General features: G+C 46.0%; 1 protein-coding gene across 1 annotated transcript in view; it reads left to right on the forward strand.

The window, feature by feature from the left end:
* Positions 1-5,818, forward strand: part of Slc6a3 (solute carrier family 6 member 3) — a 41,973-nt gene extending 36,155 nt beyond the window's left edge. The window contains exon 15 of the mRNA XM_055597922.1: positions 4,433-5,818. Coding sequence (XP_055453897.1) covers positions 4,433-4,456 — 24 coding nt within the window. The 3' untranslated portion in view covers positions 4,457-5,818. The remainder of the gene's footprint in view (positions 1-4,432) is intronic.
* The last annotated feature ends 11,316 nt before the right edge of the window (positions 5,819-17,134 follow it).

The raw sequence follows: 17,134 nt of genomic DNA on the forward strand, positions 1-17,134 counted from the left end.
GCCTGGCCAGATGTCTGTGGAGGAGGCAGGCAGGCTGGGGAGTTTCCTGGGGAGTGGGGTCCCTCAGGCCCCTGGTTTCATTCATTCCTGTCCTCCCTCCTTTGGGAGCCAGGTGAGTTCTTGTGTCACACAGGCAGGGGACATGTGCTGTGAGCATGCTGTTGGGAGGCCACTCCTTCCCTGTAATGTCGCTCTCTGCTCTAAGGCTCCCCTTTGGTGGTGAATGTAGTGGCACCTGGTATCTTTGACTTGTATGAAGCCATCCCTCTCTCCTCCTCAGTGGCCCTAAGACTTAGTTATCTTTTGCAACACTAACCTAAGCCTCAGGTTTCACCCTGATGATCTGACATGGCTGACTGAGTCACTCACATATAAAGGAGCTTCGTCTTACTACCCTTTAATTCTGTCTGCCTTGTTTTGTGTTTGTTTTCCTTTACCCTTGTTGCCTTTTTGTTGGTTGATCTTTTTGCTTTTTCTTACTCCACTCATCTGCTTCCACTTGCTTGGAACCTGCATTCTTTAATTCCTTTAATAGTTATCTTGGAGGGTGACATATTTCTCTCAAAATTCAAAGTTAATATCTCAACCTACCTCATGAATATTAATTACAATGACTTAAATCCTGTTACTGTTTACCATCCGGCCCGTGCCAATCTTTTTAACCCACAATTAGACACTGCTGCTGTGGGTTTACTGTGTTATTACTCTGTGTGACCCATGCTCCAGGCTCAAGTGTACTTGCTGTTCATGACTTCACTATATTTTTGTTGTGCATTTTTTTTTCCTTCTAGGATCATTTTCTGGGTTTTCAAAAACAAGTCCTTGAGACATCTCTTTAACGACCTCTCACAATAACCCTCCTCACCTTCATGTGACTGTGATCCTTTCATGTTGCCTGTGTCTCTGAAAGGTCCCAGACCCCTCGTCCTAAGGGCCCTTCATGGCTGCACTTTAAAATTTCTCCTTTGCACTGGGCGGTGGCGCATACCTTTAGTCCCAGCACTGGGAAGGCAGAGGCAGACATATCTCTGTGAATTCCAAGCCAGCCTGGTCTACAGAGCAAGTTCTAGGATGGCCATGTCTCCACAAAAAAAAAAAAAAAAAAAAAAAAAAAAAAAACTTTGTCTCAAAAAAACAAAAACCCTCCATTGTTCTCCTGTTTTGCCTCTGGGCTCTAGAGTTTATGCCTGGGTCCTTTGGGACTCTTATCTACATTTGGACCTTTAAATTTGGACTTCGGGGACACAGTTGCACAGTGGCTCTGGTCTCTGGTCCATGGATTGTGTGCTCTCTCCCTGCTACTCTGTATTCTTCCGATGCTTTATGATGCATCTCCCATGGATCAAGTTCCCATGAATCAATTTATTGATCCATCTATTCATTTTTAAATCAATTGATGTTTTTCTGTGAGCCTGTATAGAGAGTATTTACCCTTTTACCTGTCACAGTTTCTTCCTTTGATGTTCATTTGGGGTGTATTTGTATCTTCCCTGTCTCCTCTTAATTTTTTGAACAGATACAGTGAAGTTATCTGAGAGTTGAACCTTTCTGTCAGTTGGGGTCAGTGTCAAGTGACTGACTTTGCTTACTGGGGCTTCTCCTCCTCCTCCTCCTCCTCCTCCTCCTCCTCCTCCTCCTCCTGCTGGAGGAGCAGCACAAAAAGCATGTGTATGCATCCCCATGAAGCTGGAGTTATACCCTCCAGTGTTCTGAGTGTCATCCTTACTAGTAGTTTTCTCAGAAGTAGGATGCCATCTGATTCATTTGAGACAGGATCTCTGATTAGTCTGAAGCTCACCAAGTAGGCTAGGCTTGCTAATGCAAATCCCAAGGATACATCGGGCTCTCCCTCCCCAACATTAAAATTATAAGCACAGGTGTGTGGTGCACACCTGTAATCCCAGCACTGAGGGAGGCAGATCTCTGTGAGTTCAAAGCCAGCCTGGTCTACAAAGCAAGTCCAGGACAGCCAAGGCTACACAGAGAAACCCTGTCTCAAAAAAACCAGAAAGAAAGAATGAAGAAAGGAACGAAGGAAGGAAAGGAAGAAAGGAAGGAAGGAAGGAAGGGAAGAAAAAAAGAAAGGAAAAGAAAGAAAGAAAGAAAGGAAGGAAGGAAGGAAGGAAAGAAAGAAAGAAAGAAAGAAAGAAAGAAAGAAAGAAAGAAAGAAAGAAAGAAAGAAAGAAAGAAGAGATTATAAGCACAAGCACCACGCCTGACATTTCTACCCAGATTTCCTGGGTTTGGACTCAGGTCCTCATGCTAGCAAAAGCAAGCACTTTATCAATTGGGTCATCTCCTAGCCCCCAATGTATTGGATATTTTGTTTTGTTTTTATTCTAGACAGAATTTCATTATGTAACTCTGGCTGGTCTGGAGCTTGCTATGCAGATCAGACTGGCCTCTAACTCATAGAAATATACATGCTTCAGCCTTCTGAGTGTTTCGCATTAAAGGAATGTGTCAACACACCTGGATGGATATTTTTCAATACCTTTAAACACTCTTGGAGCTCCTTGGAGCTCTGGAGGTGGGCTTTTTAAGATCTGCTGGGTGGGTCCCAAGAGGCATTGCCTTAGAGCTGTCTCTCTGCCGCAGCAGCACAGGCTCCAGTAAGGAGGATTTCCAACAGGGGTGGGCACTGTTCCAGCCCCCACAGGTCCCTTGATGCCACTTCCCATATCCTGTCACAAAGCTGCCCTGGGTGTCATGCATGCCGCTCAAGATCAGCCCAACTCTCCAGGTGTTCCCTGCTGCTGTCCTGAAAGCTCCAGCCACATGGGTCTTCCACATTCCAGGTCTTTCTCTGGGCTCTTGCCCTGCTCTGAAATTCTGAGGCCCTCAAAGCACCAGGGTGGGTGGCTGCCTCATTCACTCTTCTTGAGGTATCACTTAACCATGGCCACCTGATGTCCAGTGTCTTGCAATTCTCATGGACACATGGTGTTTAATTGGGGCCATTTCAGATGGTAGAGTAAATTCAGTCTTCTCATTCTCTTTTGATCTGAAATATGGGCATGGCTCTAGTCCATCTACTTCTGCCTGCCCAGTAATATTACACTATGTCAACAGCCCATAATTTATTCCTATCTCCCTAATCACATCCACTCCTCTAGTAACTACATTCTGAGCCTCAATTTGTCCAGGAGAACACATATCTCTGGACACACTCTAGTGTCCCACACATTTCTGTGTTATTTTGTGCCAAATGCAACACCCCTGATCCTGGATTCTGAACTCTAGATTCTGGGTTCTGAGTTACAGTTTTTAATGATCCTTGTTCAGAGCTCTATGTTTCCAGTTTTTGAAAATATAAGTTAGCCTGTGGCCTCCTTTCTCTTGAAAGTATCACCTAATCACCTTCTTCTGTTGGCAACAAGGCCGGAGGGGGCAGGGCTGTAGCCCTTGCTGTCCAATACTTGGAGAGTATTCTGGCCATCATCTCAAGTAGAATTCTGCTTCTTCCCCAGGCCATATGCCACACTTGACCAGTGCCCATGCTGGCCTAACCTGCAGACTACATTAGGCTAGACCCATGCTAGGCTATGCTGTGGCATGTCCAGACCAGGAATGAAAAAGCCCCAAAGAGCCACTTGAGAGGAAACCAAAGAGATTCTCATGTGGCAGCAATGGCTGTGGCCTCTCTTCTACCTCTGCTTCAGTATGTCAGACAATAGTGTTACAAGCAATGTTTTGAAAACATTTAGCATCGCAGAGCTCATCAGTCAGTGTCAGCAAATGCCTTGTGATTAGAAACGGGTTGAGCAAGTAGCAGAATAGTGGGCCGCTGGGATCAGTCCCTAAGCCACCCACGTGTTGCTTTCTGCTTTGCTGGATCAACCCAGCAAAGCAGGCTTCAGGGCAGCACTCCCTAGGAGGACCTCAAGAGAGTTTCAGTATGCAAGGAAGAAGGACACTGCTGGGCCACCAAGGAGTCAGCAGAGGACAACATGGATCTAAAGATATTCTGCTTCTCTTACCCCAGCTTCTAGTCACAAATACGCCAGCTAGAACTCTGATCTTCTAAGCAACTGAGCTCCAAAAGACTTGGTTATTTGTTGTGATGTTGATTCTGCTTTGTTTTGCTTTATTCTACTTTCCCCCTACCATGACAGAATCTTACTGTAGCCCAGGCTGACCTTGAACTCATATTACTCCTCCTACCAGCTTCCTGAGGGCTGTGATTGCAGATATTAGCCACTGCGGCTTGTTTCCAAGGTCTCTTCTTCATCAAGTAATTTAGTACTTAAAAGTTGACACCAGGTCATTGGCCCTTGGTGCCCCTAAAGAGTGGCATCCATTAGTGGTAAGCTTCCCTCCCCATGGGCGGGTGGTGCCACCTGTTGGGTCTATCCTGATTTCGTTATAGGTTCAGTGGCCCATAAGCCATGGTCTGCTTCTCACTTCTGAATAAATGATGCTTTCTTTCCAGCTCCGCCACTGGCTGTTGGTGTAAAGTGGAAGGAGACAGCAGCCAGGCAGGCCATCTCACAACAGCAGGGACAGGGAGATCGCAAAAGAAAACTCAAGCGCCAAGAAAGGAAGGCCACTTCCACTCTTCCCCTTTGATGTATGGAAAATTAATCAAATCCTGGGCTTTGACTGTTCACACCCAATCCATGCCACAAAGAGGCATCTGTCTGTGTATGGCTGTAAGACACACACCTCTACACAGTGAGGTCAACCATGTCACTGTCCCTACGGGGTGGAAAATGCCTGGCTGGCATCCTTTCCCTGCAAGGCTAACTCCCCCATCTGTGGCCACCCTAGAAGAACAGGTCATACTGTTCCCTGCATTCTAGGAGCGGGACCTTGGTACCTGTATATACACTGTACCACAATCCTTGTGCTCACAGTAGTTGCCTAGATCATTTCTTTTGCTTAAATTTACAATGTCAAGTATCCTATTTTGCTGTTGGTAGGAAAGACAGTTAATACATGCCAAGTCCTTTCCTGGTGCTTGGCCCTGAGCAGACACCATGACCTTGGCATCCTGTTCACACATTACAGACACAGGGTCTGTTCTGAGCCATGGAGGAATAAGGGTCTTGGTGCAGGTGACCAGAGATTCTGTGGTTTTTCCTTTAGAGCTGAGATAGATAGAATTCATAAAATAAGGCTGAGAGACAACCCCTACTCCTGGCCCCTGGAAGACCTGGTCAGCTTGCGGTCACTTCAGTATGGACTTCTAGGCCACAGAGAAAGTGTATTCCTCAATAGCCACCTCCTGGACACCTGTTCTGCACAGGGTCCCAAGGCAACCTGAAGATCATATTCTTGGCCTCGAGCCCTGCCTGATTTTTGGGGAAAGGCACCCACACTTGGGTTTGAGTTCCCACAGGCTTCTGCCCATCAGTGGACATTATCCATGTTATAAATGGCTTTTTAAAATCATATTTATGTGTGAGTAATAATTCTCAAAATGCAAGGTTAGTGTGTTCAAATCTGTTCGCTGAAGAGTAACTAGCAATACCCTAGGAAGAAGGTAGGCCAAGAACAACCTGCCCACAGAGTTCTGTTTCTAGCCCCTGCAGTGAAAAGTAGATGTCATGATTTTCCCTTGAGCTAATAAATGTGAACTTTGGCCTGGCCTGTGTCCCATAGAAATGGCACCATGTGTCTGAGAGAGTCAACCTTAGGCATTCTCTGCAAGTGGGCATTGACACGAGGTAGTATGGCTGAAAAAGGTCAGGTTTGCTGTGTCCTCTCTGAGGAGCGGCTCCATGTAGAAATCCAGGTGTTGTCAGCATCTGTTTTTGACTCCATCGCCAGTACCTTGTGTGGGTTCTTATAAACAATAAAAGAAATATGTGTTGGAAACAGGCTCATCCATGCTGCCATGTGTTGCTTGCTCTGTTTTTATGTACAACACCCAGCTCACCTGCTCACACATGGGGCAAGGAATGGGTCCAGCTCCTCTAGAGAGAACTCTTTATTTCATCCCAGTACCCTTCCTCCCCATTCTCCACCCCCTGTACATAGCCACACCTGCTTCTCCCAAGCCTGGCTCAAGTTCATCTGTGAACTCCCTCACACGTGTGCTGAGTGCAGTCCTCACCCTGCTCACCTCCCTCCAGCCCTCCTCCTCTCATTAGCATTCGGTCAGCTCCATCCAAATCCAGAAGCAGGCCCTCGCTCCACCACCACCACAGCTGGCTGAGGTCCCCTCCCAGAGACACAGCCCAGGATCTTCTGAGTGGGCCACTAGGTTGTCTATTCCACTCTGTGACTGGAGGGACTGTTGGGAGACAAAGCCACACCTGAAGGAAACTTCCATGGGTCTCCTTATCCCCTTGTTTAATGCAGTGGTTCTCAGCCTTCCTAATGCTGCGACCCTTTAATACAGCTCCTCATGTTGTGGTGACCACCCCCAACCATAAAACTATTTTGTTGCTACTCCATAACTGCAAGTTTGCTATTGTTATGAATCATGATGCAATACTGATGATATTTAGGATATCTGATATGCAACCCCAGTGACAGGGTTGTTTGACCCTCAAAGGGGTCATGGCCCACAGGTTGGAAACCACTAGTTTAGAGCAATATTTTTAGTGTGGCTTGTGACAAGTCATGTGGTCTTCAATACCATGACAAGACAACAATCTCCATATAGCCCATGATAGAACAGGCACCTCCATCCTCTTCATGATAGCTGTCAGGTCTCAAAAGAAGAACCTCACTTCCTTCAGGTCTTGGCCCTCTGGGAAAAAAAAAAAATGATTGGAGAATCCACCTTGACCCCAGATCCACTTGATGAGCAAAAGCCTCACTGCCTGTGGGCTCCAGAATGCTGGCCATAGCAGCTTCAAGGGTATTAGATCAGCTCCCTGCTTGTGGCTACTGTCTGTAGTACAAGCCACTCTGCAGCTACACTTGCTACATACAGCTACGCTTGGTCAGGGATTTGGGAAGGGTGCACTGGCCAGTGCCGGAGGCTCAGGACATATACAAGGCTGACTACTTGCCATCCCACCTTTCCCAGCCTCTAGCTTTTGACTGTTTGTGCTACACCATGCACAGCACCAGAGGAGAATAAGGAAGAAGGGCTAAGTGGGAGGACCTCTCTATGAACAAGCACCTTGACAAAACACAGGGAACCCCATGTAGATGATGCCCCAGGTAAGACAACCACCACCCCATGTCCTTAGGACCATGAGCTGCTCTCCCAGGCTTTACAGGCAACCAAACCTGAGAGGAGCTGTGCAGAACATCAATGGCTGGAGACTTTCCTAGTGCTCACTCAGAAAATGTCCTAGGGAGCAAAGGCATGGAAGGTGTGTGCCCTGAACATGTAAAGAGCTCTTACAAATTAATAAAATGGTGGTTCTTCAAGGAAACTGACAAAAAATCATGAGTGGGTGCTGAGTTGTTCATCTTTTATTACCATAACACACACCTGAGAGCCTCATAAAGAAAAAGGGTTGTTTTCTCTCACGGCTTTGGAGGTTCCCATCTCCGAGTTCCCTATTGGCTTGGGGAGGAGCAGCTCAGCAATCATGACTACAGTGAGTAGCAAAATGGCTCCACCATGGGCTGGGACATGAAAGAGAGGAAGAACAGGAAGTTATGGGGTCACAGTCTCTTCAAGAGCATTCCCCCACTGACCTAACCCCTCCACCAGGCTTTGCTTTAAAGATCAACCACCTCCTAACAATGCCAAACTAGAGACCAAGCATTTAGGTCAGAGGTACATGTGAGTACATTCCAGATCTGAACTTTAGCACATTCGCTCCAGAGGAGGGTGGCTAAGTGGTCAGAGTCTAGGGAAAGGGGCCCAGACTCACTCATGATCAAAGAACCCACAAAGAAACCCTCACATTCCTGAAACAGTTAAAATCTCACAAGTCTGAGAGCATGTGTAGGTGAGAACCTGGAACAAGAACACTGGTGCATTCTGGGTAGAAGCATGCATCCATGTGGTGCCTTAGGGAAGTCGTGTCATCATCCAGGAAAGGTGGCTTTCTAGGTCTTGTTTCTGTTGGAGCCTCTCCCCATGTGTGGGATTTCCTTCACCCCTCAGTGGTGGCACCCCCACCTACTGTGATATTACACTTAGCCTACACTGTGACCTGTCCCTGGGGCCTGCCCAAGCCTAGCCTATCACCAAGCCAACCTGACTCGACATCCCTTTAGGACCAGGGTGAGTTTGACTTCACCTGAAACTCGCTTGTTCCTTCCCTTCGTATCCTGTTTGCTAAACCCCTTCTAATTTTCTCACAAGAGTTCCAACCTCAGATATATCCACCCAAGCCTACAATCTACCTCAGTGTGTCCTCCAAGAGTCACATGTCAACACAAGCTCCGTAGTCTATCCTTTTTCACTCACCAGAGGTCATGTGTCCATCCTGAGTGCATCAATGATGTGCCAGAGTCCTCTCTCTCTCTCTCTCTCTCTCTCTCCCCCTCTCTCTCTCTCACTCTCTCTCTCTCACACACACACACAAGAGTATTCATAAAAGTACAAATTGGGCACGCTGAAGTTAATAAGCACATTCTTGCTTTGGGTAAGGAAGAACCTTTAGTTAGTGACACTGACCTATGGGGGTGGAGCTATAGATTGAACTATAGGTTGAATATGCTCCCATATATCTGAGGAAGTCCTACTCCCTAGTACTTATGAAGATTATTTTAAGGCTATTTTATACATTTATCATGTATGTGCACATGCATTTGAATAAGCATACCATACCATGCATGTTCAGGTAAGAGAACAACTTGAATTTGAACTTCTCTCCTTCAACCCTAAGGAGTCCCAAGGATCAAACTCAGGCCATCAGAATTGATGACTCCACCTCCTGAGCCATCTTGCTGACCCCAATGGTGATTTAAGCAGAAGGTAGAGTTCACATAGATGTTGTTCTGGATGGTTCTAAACCTGATGTGACCGGAGATCTTAGGAAGAAATAGAAAGACTCCATGAGAGAAACATGTGGGGAAAGGATGTCAGGGATCCAGGAGGTAGAGATGGAACAGGGAGCCAGGACTGCCAAGCCCACCAGAGACTGGAGACCACGTGGGGCAGCTATTCCCCTGCTGAACCCACCAAGGAGCTGGATCTGCATGCTGTGTAGTTCCGTACCTGTGTGGCTAATTCTGCAGCTCCACATTTGATTCTACTACAAATGGCACTCTGTATAAGTAAGGCTTGCATCCCTGAGTTTTGGTTAAATTCCAATTTTTCATAATGTCCTGTTTTAAAAGTTTCATAACTTTCTAAAATTATTTGTTTTTATTTTATGTGCATTGGTGTTTACCTGCCTCGTGTCTGTGTGAGGGTGTTGGATCCTCTGGAACTGGAGTTACAGACAGCTGTGAGCTGCCATGTGGGTGCTAGGAATTGAAGTCTGCTCCTTTGAAAGAGCAACCAATGCTCTTAACCACTGAGCCATCTCTCTAGAACCATGTTTCATAACTTCTAAACATGAATTTTTATTGATATTCTTTGAGTTTCATATATGCACACAATGTATTCAGAACATATTCAACTCACACTCCTCCCAGATCCAGCTCCAGCCCTCTAAACCCGCCCAACTTGCTGTCCTCTTGGTTTGGTTTGGTTTTCATAACCTACTAATTCTAGTTTGTACTGCCTATAAACTATGGGACCCTCTACTGAAGTAAAGTAGACCTACCAAGGTCCACACCCTTAAAGAAAACTGACTCTTCCTCCCTCAAGAGCTACCAACTGTCAGTAACTTCTCAACGAGGAGTCGGGGCTCACGACTCTTTCACACCTTGGTGCTGGAATAGTAACTGGCTTGATCCTGGACAGGCAAATACAGCTGCCGTGATCTGTGAGTGCAGTCATCCTGGCAAGTCCAGAATATACTGCTCTGGTACTTCCCAGCCTCTGGCTCTTACACTCTAGCCGGCCTCCTTCCATGATGGTCCCTGGGCTTTGGGGAGGGGCCATAATACAGAGGTCACAATACAGTGGCTGAGCGCTTTGCAGACACTTATTCTCTGCACTTTGACAGTGTCTACATTAACAGCTATTAACTGCACAAATAAAACCTTTCTAATGTTTAAAAGCTGTAGATTTTTGTCTAAAGGTGAGACTCTGTAAAGTTACCCCCTCACATGTGAACATTGGCCCAGGCTTGTTAATGCAGCCATTTCTAGGAGAGATTGTTTTTATAAAAGACTTCCTAGAAGTCTGGCTCTTCAGTCTCCCCACCTCATCTTCTGTGATGTTCTCTGAGCCAACTATGATGCAGATGTATCTGTGAGGGCTCCCTGCAATCTGCTGACCTCTGCACTGTGTGCAGTTGTGGTTTTCTGTGGTGGTCTCCATTTGTGTAAAGAGAAGCTTCTTTGATGAGGGTCGGTAGCTACACTTATCTGTGGGTATGAGGATAAAATTTAGAATGCAGTAAGAAATCGTGTGGTCTAGCAAAACGGCAGTGGTACTAGACTGTGTTCTGAAGTCCATGACTTCACTATCACAGGAAAGCTGGCTAGGTTTCCAGTAGCAGACATGATTTACTTCCTGCTGAATGGAACTTAAGTCCAACTAGACAGCTGTTGGCTGCCATCAACGTGTGAGTGCCACCTCTTTTTTGAGTAATTATTTATTTTTTTGATATTATAATATTATTATATCATTCCCCCTTCTCTTTTCCCACTCTAAATCTTCCTATGTAGTCTTTTTTGCTCTCAAGAGCGATATTTCTTGCACCTTTATATGAATATGTGTATATATGTTTATATGTATATATGTATACCATGTTGGTGATTGGCATGCTCCATAGATGTTACAGGTAAAGAGGGCTACTTATCTGCTTCCCTCCTTGGCAGCTTGCATAGTCTTTTCTGGGACTACAAAAGCTAGACCACAGGATTTTTTTTCTTTTTCTCTCTTTCTTTCTTTCTTTCTTTCTTTCTTTCTTTCTTTCTTTCTTTCTTTCTATTTAATGATTTTACAGCCTGATCCAAGCCCCCTCCCCATCTCTTCCCAGTCCTGTCCTCATGTCCCATCCCTCCTCCTCCTTCTCAGAAAAGGGGAGCCCCTAACAGGTACCAATTCACCCTGGTACCTCAAGTCACAGCAGGACTAAGCACATCCCTCCCATTGAGGCCAACCACACAAGACAACCCAGCTAGGGGGAAGGGATCCAAAAACAGGAAACAGAGCCAGAGACAGCCCTATCGTTAGGGGACCCACATGATGACCACGCTGCACATCTGTTTTATATGTGTAAAGGGCCTAGGTCCAGCCCAGGCAAGCTCAGGTGGTTCCGTCTCTGTGCACCCCAAGGGGCCCAGGTTTGTTTGCTCTGCAAGTCTTCTTGTGGTGGCCTTGACCCCTCCAGATCCTTCAGTCCTTCCTCCCACTCTTCCACAAAACTGCCTGAGCTTGGCCTATTGTTTGGCTGTGGGTCTCTGCATCTGTTCCTATCAGCTGCTGTTTAAGTAAGATCCAGCTTGAGTTTTTTGAGTCAAGTGTCCCAAGTGTGCAGTGTCTTCAGCAATAGGAGCCTACCCTCAACCCCTAAGGGGCAATGTTGGTTGGCTCTATACTGTCTGGGGAGTTACTTGGGATTGTCCTAAGCAACCCTTCAAAACAGGCAGGTGTTTCATGCCCAGTACTGGAGGTTCTGTTAGTCTGTGGTTCTTGTGGGGAACATTGTCTATCCATGTATCTTAACTTCCTTTACGGTGTGTGTGTGTGTGTGTGTGTGTGTGTGTGTGTGTGTGTGTGTAATTTTAGGTAAGTACAAAATAATATGACTCTTTGAGGCTTTATTAAACAACCTTAGTGTTATTTATCCCTTGTCATGCCTTCTAGTGTATTTTCCTCCTTTACTCCTCCTCCTCAGTTGAGACCCTTCCCTAACTCCTCCCTATTATTCCATTTCCCGTGTCATACCATTTGTATTCTGTAACTCTCCTCTTAAGGCCTTCTACCTACAGTCACTTTATACTCCTGACTGCTTGGGAAAGAAGCCTCTTTTTCAGTTGTCCAATGCAAAACTGTTGGCTTGAAATAATATACACACAAGCAACAAAATCAGACTCATCAGTGTGCATGTGTGCATGTGTGTGTGTGTGTGTGTGTGTGTGTGTGTGTGTGTGTGTGTGTGTATGTAAAACAAATATAACCAATGAAAAACAAGCTATCAACTTCACAGTTCAGGTCATGGGGAGTATTCAAGGGAGGGTGACTGGGTGGGATTAGTGAGCATAAAGGGAGGGGGAAGTTATGTAATTCTATTTCAATTAAAATGTTTTTAGAAAGAAAAATTTGAGAAACAAATTTAAAAAAGGGTCTAAGGGCTTCACTAACCTATAGGTATAGAAATAGGAATTTAGATGCTATGTCCATTTAGCAAAATAATATTTAGTAGATTCGCCCCTGGGGCCTATCACCTCCCCGAACATAGGTTCTTAGGCAGATTTAAAGTATCAGGCCCGCCCTTCATCTGTAGAGTGTGCTCTAAATCCAATCAGAATGTAATGGATTATTACCACAGCACTGTTCCACTATTGCACTCTCCGGCCTCTCTTGTCACTCTGATCATCATTGTTGCTCTCAAGGTGTAAGACTGTTAATGGCTTTTCTTTCCCAGCAGCCTTCATAGCACCTTCCAGTACTATGAAATCTAACTAGCGGAAAAGAAGTTTCCTGGTCAGCATCAATTTGATTTTTCCATGACCTGTGACCAGCATGAATGGTGCTCAGTAGTAAGGTTTTACCAGTTCTGATGGGCAGACAAGAGCAATGGCAAGAGCCTATACTGCAATAGTCTCCAGAACATTCCCAAGCAACAAGTCGAGGGAGGAACCCACAGCTGCTGGGCTTTTGTTAGCAGACATCATACTATGTATCTTCCAGTAGTAAGTCAGTTCATATCCAATTAACATTTCTAACCCATGTAATTCTTCTGGGAGCTTTTCCAAGTCTTCAAGATCTCCATGTTAAATAGATATGTATAGTTGGAGAACCATCACAGAAACCTCAGCAACAGCCAAGATGTGGGCTCATGGGTGCTGAAGGAATCAAGTCATCAGAGTGAGACTTTAGGACCTGAGACTACAAAGCCATATGGCACTTATCCGGACTTTACACTCCTTATGTCACCCACTTGTTTCCTGCATTTGAAAAAAAAATCTTCTTTCCAACTCCACCCACCATTCTCCAACCTCTACCTCAGCCAACTTTCCTTTAGATATTACCCCAAAAGTCAGACTGACCCAAGCTTCTAGGTTCTGATCCATGGTCCATGCTTCTTGAATCCACCATTTTCCTCAGGCCCTCCAGCAGGTGTCATTTTGCATAAGATTTGCTCTTCTTTCCAGGATTGGCTGGGAGCAGATCCTGACCTGTTTTCATTCATTTACAATGGTGTCTTGAATAGGCTTGTCAAACAGTAAATAGTGACACTTGAGTATGTTCATATATGAACAGGAAGGATGAATGAGTGGGTGAATGGGTTGATGCTTGAGTGGCTAGATGGATGAATGAATGTGTGGGTGGGTAGGTGGGTTCATGGGTAAGTGTGATGAACTGATGAATAGATAGAAGAGTAAATGGATAGGTAGGGGAGAGGTACGTGGCTGGGTGGCTAGATTGGTGAGTAGAGGAATGATGGGTAGCTGGGTTGCACTGATAGGTGGGTTGGGTGAGCATGGGTGTACAGATGGATGGGTATGTGGATAGACCAATATATACATGGGTGAATGGGGGGTGAATGGATAGGTGGTCTTGTATTACATCCACAAGTCTGGTCCAATACATTTCTCCTGCAGGAGTGGACATGTGAGTGCTATATTTGGCATTTGTTCTCTAAAGAGAGCCTGGACTGTTGTGTTCATTTTAAAATACACCAAGAAGAATTCTCTTCTTGCACTGAGTGCTGAAGCTGAGCTCTCAGAGGGGAGGGCCACTGTACTGCTCTCTCATGCTCAGTAGGGCCTTACCACCCCCTCTGCTCTTTACCATCGGATTTGAGCTCTTTGCTGACTGACCTTTAGACACAAAGTCTGAGTATTCAAGCCCAGAAAAGCCACGTGATTCCTCTGAGAGAAGCATTTTAATAAAGGCTCTGCAACCGTGAAATACCTGGCTTACAGGGTAAACAGATTCCTGTTTGCCTTTTTTTTCCCCCTGTGATCCTCGGTCAGTCTCTATAGATTTGTCTGACTGGCCCTGCCCAAAGGTCATAGCATCTACCTATTCCCTGGTTACTGAATGCAAGAAAAAAAAAATGGTTCCATTTTTTTTAAAAGTGTAGTTAGTAAGTATTGTTTGTGTTCCTGGTCCTGTGGAGAACACAGCACACCTGACCTCAGCTGGGTTCATTTACTTCCCTCTTCTCAGGGTACCAGGTCACAACCACAGCCAACCTGACACTGCAGCTATGATACCCAATTGATTCTCAGTGTTGGAGGTTTAAAGGCCTCGTGCCCTCCCAGAAGAACCCACACCAAACCACCAGTCCTGGGAGTCTGGGGTCTAAACCAAGAAGCTAGCAATAAAATGGACCCTTGCCTTCTATAGCCTGTTTCTTACTGGCCAGGAGTGGATAAGGCCAGGGCCCAACCTGTAGCTTCCTGCTGTGACACAAATCACACAGGAAAGCAGTTCAGAGGCCATAACTCAAGATGTAAATGTCAGCTTGAGCTGGTAGCTGGATAGGTCCTGCTGTGAACCCTTGTGGTGGCAGGGGAATGAAGAGAGAGACAGACTAAGAAATCCACGGTGCCAAAATGAGACTGGGTCAGGATCAAAGCTTAGGTGCCCTTGCCCAGGTCGGGTGACCAGCTATCCCAGTCTCCCCAAGGCTGCAGCAGACGCTTTGACCCTTAGCACAGTTTGGCCTGCCCCACCCTGGGATCAGAAGTGCCGCGGTCTCAGGGCACAGAAATGTTAATAAGAGCTGTGGAACCCCAAGTGTAGGGGTGGCAGAGTCAAGCTGTGCATCTCCTTGGTGTCCCAGCATTCAGTAAGCTGAGTGTGAACAAGACTTTCAGAAGCTGTACCTTCCCCCAAGCCTTCTGTCAAGCTGATTAACCCATTAGAACTTAAATGAGGAGAGGTTGGAATGCTGCAGGTCCAGACCCTAATTACAATTTATCTTGGGCTCTTTAGCCATTCTTATGCAAGCTGTTCCTTGCCCATCTCTATGTCTGACCTAACATCCTGTGAAACCTTTGAAATATATTAGCAGAATCCCGCTTTACAGGAGCTGAAAGACAGACTCATTGTATAGCACCTAAAGCCTAAAGCAGAGAGGTCCCTGCTTTGGTTCTTCTCAGCTGCCTAATATTTCCTCCAGTAGATTTGTTTCATTTGTTCCATGAAAACTTCATCAAACTGTTACCACGTTTGAACACAAAATTTGGGATGACATAAATCTGAGTTCCCTGGCCATAGTCACTCATATTTGGCTTCAGAATAAAACATCTGTTATACCCTCAGAGACAGAATTGTGTTTTGCACCAACAACCAAGGAGAGGAAGGGTTGATAAAAGAGCATGCTCATTCAGCCCCATCTCAGGTTGGTTGTCTTACACCTTCATGTACCAGCTATGGTGGTGTAGCCCTGTAATCCCAGCACTATGGAGGTGGAGGCAAAGAAAACAAAATTGGCAGACTACTGCATTCAAGGCCAAACTGGGCTACATAAGACACTTGTTCAAAATTCAATAAACACATTTATGTCCTAATATTGACAGCATCTCTGCTACTGGAATTAAGGCAGAGCACTGGGAAACCTGTGAAGTGTGACCAGAGAACAGAACTGGAAAGCTACAGAGCATGGTCTGGGGCTAACAACCAGAACCATTAGGCCCTAAAGAAATGGGAGTCAGAAGTGTAGGCTTCTGTCTGGGTAAACCAAACATCAAGCACAAGCAGCTGTACTAATCGGAAATATTAGGAGCGCCAGCAGCTACCAACTCTTCATGACTAACACGAGGAACCCACAGCAGCCAGAAGCCAGCAGGGGAGTGAATGGAAGCTGCCCTGGGCCAAATACCACCATTCCGCTACTCTTGATGCAACTTCGAAACCAGAGGGCCACACCTGGATCTCCATCCACACTGCAGTGCAGTAGAGTCAAGGTCACTGGGGCCAAGCCAGTGACCAGCCAGGTCTGAGGGAAGGCGAATGCTGCCAGTGCGATATCTCATACAGGCCACATACAGCACAAGCCAGGCCCTGGGCTGTAAGCCAAGAGCAGTGCTGTCCCACAGGGCGTGCTACCCATTTCTCAGGGGCCCCAGGCCACCTTCCAAGAAATGTTCATGAAGCATGGCTTGTGACGAAGTTACAGGCTGGGCTGTCTTGCATCACTCCCTTGTGATTTCTCTTAGGCTTCTGTGAGGACAGGACAGCTGGCCACTCGGGCTTGACTCTGAGACCCAGCGTTTTGTAGAAAGATGTGTCCCAGTACACTCCCCTCAGCAATGCTTACTCTGATACTGGCATACAGAGAAGATCAGCATGGTCTTCACACAAGGATGGCACAAGGATGTGAAGTGTTCCATATTTCCAAAAGTGCTTCTATTCGTAGTATATAATGATAAATGTGGACTCACCACTGGCCGAGATGCAGAAAATAAGAGAGTGAGAAACGGTCAGCCCTAAATGGAACACATATACTGAAACCCTCTTTCCCAAGGCTCAGGGATCACAGCAGAACAAGAAGCAGAAAAACTGTATGAGCCAGAGGCAGCTCATGACTACATGAAATTACATGCACATATGAATTCACAGTGGTTCCGGCACTATGCATAGGACCTGAGCAAGCCCAAGACAGAACAAAGGTCGGTATTGGGAGGGGAGCTGGGCATGCCATCTGTCTAAGGCACTAGCCCAGGCGGCCCTCGGAATATAAGTGACACCCTGGAGCTACAGATAATTGTTAGCTGCTGAGAGCGGGAGAGGTCATTTTCTCTAAGAGTTTCCTGCCCCTGACTGGTTAACCATACTCCAGGGGAAGGACACATATCCAAGAATATGTGGAAAGCACAAGTTGGTCTTGATGGTTGTTTTCAAAAGGACACACATTTGGGTGGATAGAAAGATGAATGTGATCAAAACACATTGTATGAAATTCTCAAATAACTAATGAAAGAGAGAGAGAAAAGGAAGGAAGGAAGGAAGGAAGGAAGGAAGGAAGGAAGGAAG

Source organism: Psammomys obesus, unplaced genomic scaffold, assembly GCF_907164565.1.
Source record: "Psammomys obesus unplaced genomic scaffold, mPsaObe1.curated_primary_1811, whole genome shotgun sequence".
NCBI classification, from domain to species: Eukaryota; Metazoa; Chordata; class Mammalia; order Rodentia; family Muridae; genus Psammomys; species Psammomys obesus.